At 44.8% G+C, this 6000-nt stretch overlaps 1 protein-coding gene across 1 annotated transcript; it reads left to right on the top strand.

Moving 5' to 3' along the window:
- Positions 1 to 382: 382 nt before the first annotated feature.
- GCC1 (GRIP and coiled-coil domain containing 1) lies at positions 383 to 4362 on the top strand. Its single transcript, XM_044678016.1, has 2 exons — positions 383 to 1420; positions 2819 to 4362. The coding sequence occupies exons 1-2, from the start codon at positions 383 to 385 to the stop codon at positions 4109 to 4111; spliced, it is 2331 nt and encodes a 776-aa protein (XP_044533951.1). The 3' UTR covers positions 4112 to 4362.
- Positions 4363 to 6000: the final 1638 nt, after the last annotated feature.

The following is a 6000-nucleotide window of genomic DNA, read 5'->3' on the forward strand; positions in this document are numbered from 1 at the left end:
GGCCCGCCCCTTTCCCTCTAAGTCCCGCCTCTGCTCCCCGAACTCACGCCTATTCTGAATGCCCACCTGCATTTCCGGCGGACCCGGAAGTGTTGTTGGCAACTAACTGAAGTGGTTACTGAGTTGGGTTCGGAGCTGGAACCGGTCGATCCGAGATTGGGGGGAAAGGGAAAGAGGGACTCCGCGGCGTTTGCTACCTTCGTCAGTCGTCCCACTAGCCCTCGGGGGCCGCGGCCAGGAAAGCTCTCTAGATGGCCGCCTTGGCGGCGGAGATCCCTCAGCAGGAGCGGGCGTGAGATCGGAGCCCTCCAGTCCCCTTCCTCCCCTCCCTCCCCCCCACCCCCGAATCCAGGAGCAGTGACGTCACGGAGCAGCCCTAGTAATGGAGAAGTTTGGCATGAACTTCGGCGGGGGTCCTAGCAAGAAGGACCTGTTGGAGACCATAGAGACTCAGAAGAAGCAGCTTCTCCAGTACCAGGTCCGCCTCAAAGATGTCGTTCGGGCCTATAAGAGCCTGCTGAAGGAGAAAGAGGCCTTGGAGGCCAGCCTCAAGGTTCTCTCTGCGTCTCAGGAGGCCGATGATGCCGGCCTCCCTTCTGTCCAGTCCCCAGGCCTCCCCTTGGCTGAGGCTGTTGATGACCGGTGCTCCACTCACAGTGAGGACAGCACTGGCACTGCCACCAGTCTGGACACAACTGCCAGTCTGACCAGTACCAAGGGTGATATTGGGGTGGAAGAGGAGAGACTGGCAATTGGTCCACCACCTCCAAAGTCTGAGGAAACCAGTGGGTCAGAGAGTGGCATTAGTTCCAGTAGTGGAGATGTGCCAGCTAGCGGTGGGGGGGAGATGGACAAACGGTTACACCAGCTGAAGACTCAGTTGGCCACGCTGACCAGCTCTTTGGCCACGGTGACACAAGAGAAGTCCCGCATGGAAGCCTCATACCAGGCTGATAAAAAGAAGATGAAACAAGATTTGGAGGATGCCAGCAGAAAGGCTGAGGAAGAAAAGAGCCGGCTGGAGGGAGAGCTAAAGGGGCTGCAGGAGCAGATGGCAGAAACTAAAGCCAGGTTGATCACACAGCAGCATGACAGAGCCCAAGAGCAGAGTGATCATGCTTTGATGCTGCGTGAGCTGCAGAAATTGCTTCAAGGAGAGAGGACCTTAAGGCAGGATATTGAGCTACAGCTGGAAGAGACCCGGGAAGCCTTGGCTGGACAGGCCTATTCAGCTAACCAGGTGGAAGGGTTAGAATTACAGATCAAACAGTTGACTGGTGAAGTGGAGGAACTGAAGCATGAGCTGCAGGCTCTTCGAGAGGAGAAGAGTCAGCCAGACCCTCGGCTGGAGGAGCTTCAGGAAGAAGCTGCCCACATTAAAAGCCATTTCCAGGCCCTTTTGCAGCAGGAAATGAGGAAGGTAATTCTCCTTATCTGATTCAAATCTATAGTTACTTAATTTGAGACTAAAAATATTAGATTTTTTCTTCTTTGCAAGCAGTCCACTGTAGTTGGAAGAAGCACTAAATTTGTAATGAGGAGACCTGAAATCAAATCCTCATTGTACCACTTACCAGCTTCGTATCTTTAAGCAAGTTGCTTTAAGTTTAAGAACTCAGTATTCTCTTCTGTATAATGAGGGGTTTGGGCCAAATTTACCTCTAGGGTCTCTTTGTGCTGTCATTTCCTATATTCGTGTGTTTGCACACTTGCATGCTTAGCCAAAATTTCTCATGTACAATCAAGTGGAAAATCCTGGTCTACTTGGTGTTTACAAAAATTACAGAGCATACTTCTAAGGGGATGTGTTTGTGGGTGCTGTCTGGAATGAAGTTGGAGGGCTCTCAGATTCTGGGCATTGACTTCTTAACAGCTGTGTTTAGGAAAACAGTGAAGTTCTGTATTCTTTGTGTGTGGTTGATATTTTTTCAGAAGGAGGCAGTTTCCTTCCATTGTTGTCAATCAGGACTTGTTTTGGAGATGAATGTGCTATCCCAGAATCCTTTTTTGGATTTTATGAGGGTCCCTATTCAGTTCTGACCTTTCTAGGCAGTTTCTGATTAGGGTTGAGGGACAATAAATGACAGATTGAGTGACAGACATAATATGCTAGACATATAACAAACATGTAGGAACTAAAAAGTAGAAGAGCACAATGTGAAGGAACACTCAACAAATGTTCCGTCCTATCATGTGCTAAGGCGCTGTGCCAGGCCCTGGGGTTACAAAAGGAAAAAAATAACATTCCATTTCTCAAGGAACTTACATTCTCCTGGGAAGCAGATGGAAGAAACAATACATGTACACAGATAAATGTGATACAAGATTGTGTTTGAGGAGGGAAAAGGAAAGGTCTAGATTAAGTGATGTAGGAAAATTTGAGAAAGGAGAGAAAGTTTAAATCCAGGTAGATCAGGGAAGGATTCATGGAAAAGGAATCACCTTCAGCTTCCTGAACTGAAGGTGATGCTACTCAGGAAAAAAAAAATTATAGTGCTTTTTGTTTTGACTTGATATCCAGTAATGGTATTGGTGTCCATGTGATTTTTGACATGTCTCAAAAAATGAGCTTAATCATCATTTGGTTTGGCAAGATAATTCGTAGTTTTCAGGGAGTGAGGGCAAACTTGCAGAATGGGAGTAGATAACAGTAATTTTTATTGGTACCTGAATCAATGAAAAAGTTCTCTAAAAGTTCTTCCCAATCCTGCCAGTTGCATCCTGTTTATATGCCCCACTGTCTTCCCTTCCTTTCCTAGAATCAGGTACCAGCTCTGTTCTCTCCTAATTCATCCTTGTTCATTTCCTTGGTTTTTAGACTGCTTTGGCAGAGGAGCAGCTTCTTCAGTATTCTAAGATGGAGGAACAGAGGGTGGCTGCCCTAGAGAACCAAGTCTCAGAAGTGTCTGAGTTGCTGGGCACCTATGAGAAAGCTAAGCAGAAGGACCAGCTGGCCATTCAAAAGCTAAAGGATCGCCTTTTACAGTTGGATATGGAGAATAAGACACTTGCTCTTGCAGCCTCTAGTCGTTCTCCCCTGGACAGCCACAATGAGGAAACCAGCCTGGATGTCAATGTACTAAAGGATAAAATGGAGAAACTGAGAAGGCTGATACAGATTGCAGCCAGGAAGAGCCAGGTGTCTCTGAATATGGAAAAATTGTGTGATATAGAGATGCTGACAAACTCAGATGCTGCTGATGGGGAAAAGGCTACTGCACTCTACTACCAGCAAGAGCTAAAGCAGCTCAAAGAGGAGTTTGAAAGGTACAAAATGAGGGCCCAAGTTGTCCTCAAGAGCAAGACAACCAAAGATGGCAACCTAGCCAAGGAACTGGAGGAAAGCCAGGAGCAGCTTGCAGAGCTGAAGGAGAAGTACATTTCCCTTCGACTGTCCTGTGAAGAGCTGGAACGGCAACATCAACAAGAGGCAGAGAGTTGGAAGCAGGAGTTGGCTCAACTACAGCAGGCCCATCGACAGGAGCTGGAGAAAAGCCAGCTTGATTTCAGGGACCGGACACTGAAACTTGAAGAAGAGCTACACAAACAGAGGGATCGTGCTCTAGCAGTGCTTGCTGAAAAGGACTTGGAACTAGAGCAGCTCCGTTCTGTGGCTTTGTGTTCTGGGCTGCAGGGACACAAGGCCTCAGTGAGCCAAGGGGGTACTGGAGATCTAAGTGACTCAACTCCAGACAGTTTGACCCAAGCTCTGCACTTGGCTGCATCAAACGAACCCACTTTCTTCTTGTATGCTGAACAGTTGGCTCGAAAGGAGGTTGAGATAACTTCCTTGAGGAAACAAAAGCATAAGCTTGAAGTGGAGGTACACCAACTTCAGGACAGGCTAATTGTGGAGGGTGAACAGCACCGAGAACAAGTCTCTGCTCTACAGAGCCACATTGAAAAAAGCATCAGAGACCAAAGCAGGGAGGGGGCCAATCTGGAGTACTTAAAAAATATAATCTACCGTTTCTTAACTCTTTCTGACTCTTTGGGTCGCCAGCAGACACTTACAGCTATATTGACTATATTGCATTTCAGCCCAGAGGAGAAACAAGTAATTATGAAACTCCCAACTAGTAGTATTTGGTGGCCTTCTGGCAAGAGATAAAATTCTTGGTCTTTCCTATTTCTGAACCGTTTTTTATCCCAGGGTTAGTTCTGATACTTTAACCTCTTCTCTTAAAAGTATCATTTCTGTCTTTCCCATACTGGGCTGGGATAGATGACTGCCTAATGCTTCTGGGCCCTGCTGGTGCTGCTGTATTGTGAGAGCAATCTCTGCTCATAGGCTTAAGACTGAATGCCAAATTTTGGAAAATACTAAAATTCTCTGAAATAAAATGTTGTTATCCTTTGCAAGTTCCCAGAGGTAGTTTTGTTTTGGAACAGATAATAAGTTGTTGTTCTTCATTTTTGCAGAGGACCAGTGACATCATGGTGACTTTTAAATGAATTGGATTTAATTGAGACAGAATTGCACAAAGTCATTGGCCTCCCTATCTCTTCCAGAGTCATCAGAAGTCCAGTGGCAAGACAAAAGTCAAGATGACTGTTGATGACTCAGGATGCCATGGATGACTTGGGTGCTTTGATGTCTGACTAAGCTCTCAGAGCTTCATAGCACTTGTTTCAGCCACTGTCATGGCTGGAATAAATTGTTCTCATTCACTCCAAACCTGAAACTTCAGAGAATTTCAGTTTTTATATACTACTTGCTGTTTCTATTTAAGCCCTGTACCTGATATAAGAATCTTAGGAAAATATTCATGAGGGTCTAACTGTAAAATGAATTATCCTGTCTTAAAATCATCAGACAGATACTTTAAAAATAATTTCACTTTTTTCTTTTTCTTTTCCTTTTTTTTTAAACCCTTATCTTCTGTCTTGGAGTCAATACTGTGTATTGGCTCTAAGGCAGAAGAGTGGTAAGGGTGGGCAATGGGCTCAAGTGACTTGCCCAGAGTCACAAAGCTAGGAAGTGTCTGAGGCCATATTTGAACCTAGGACCTCCTGTGTCTAGGCCTGACTCTCAATCCACTGAGCCACCCAGCTGCCCCCAATTTCACTTTCTTAATGCAACTTTATATGTAAAATCCTTAGTCCAATTTTGAGAACTTATTACTAAAACATAATCAAAGCCTGAATTTTCCTCCTAAGTACATTTGGAAGTAATTTATTTACATATGTTTATACTTCGTAGAGAAAACAGTCTAATCCTATTGCCTTCTCAAAATTTGCTGTTCCATTTGGGGCGTATGGGGTATTCAGAGGGGACTAACATCTTTGAAGTGAGAGCTTGCTGAGTCCTTTTCAAGGCTGTTCATCGACCCTTGGTGTCCATCTGTTACCCAACTCTCACCTGTGGCTCCAAGAAGCTGTAGCATACACAGCAGCTACACTGGCAAAACCATCTCAGCAGATGGGCTACACCAGGTTGAGGGTAATTGATAGGCTTCAAATCCACTGGTGAATTTGGGAGCACCTACTTCAAGCATAGGAAGACTTCTCCCAGCAGATAATAAGTTAATTCTACTAGAAAGGTAATCCAGTATCATTGATGCCTTTAACATGATAAAAATAATGTGAGATGACAAAAATTATGTGTTTCTTCATTTTCAGGGGCAGATGGGATTTTGACTCAATCTCCTAGGGTAAGAAATAAGTCTAGAATGGGGATAACGTTCACAGGATTACTTCATTAGATGCATATTTTGCTTATCCAGTCCAAGAATCTTGTGGATTTAGGATTTTGGGACCTTGCAAAGAATACGTGGGTCCTCATAGGTTTTCCTTTGAAAAGTGGAAGTTGGGAAGGAGGGAGGTGTTATGTATATAGCTCACAGGATTAAAAGTATGTTAGTTCCTTTTAGCTGAAAGACAAATATCTAAGTCTTTGTCATCAAAAATGAGTGAATGTAGGCAATTAACTCCCTTGGACAGAGAATTAGCCTTAATACTGAAAATCCCCCCACTAACAACAGTCATTCAGAGGATACA

Source organism: Gracilinanus agilis, chromosome 5 (assembly GCF_016433145.1).
Source record: "Gracilinanus agilis isolate LMUSP501 chromosome 5, AgileGrace, whole genome shotgun sequence".
Taxonomy (NCBI): domain Eukaryota; kingdom Metazoa; phylum Chordata; class Mammalia; order Didelphimorphia; family Didelphidae; genus Gracilinanus; species Gracilinanus agilis.

Coding starts and splice junctions, on each gene's coding strand:
- GCC1 (XM_044678016.1), top strand. CDS start 383: ATGGAGAAGTTTGGCATGAACTTCGGCGGGGGTCCTAGCAAGAAGGAC. Junction 1,421..2,818: donor TGCAGCAGGAAATGAGGAAG/GTAATTCTCCTT, acceptor CTTGGTTTTTAG/ACTGCTTTGGCAGAGGAGCA.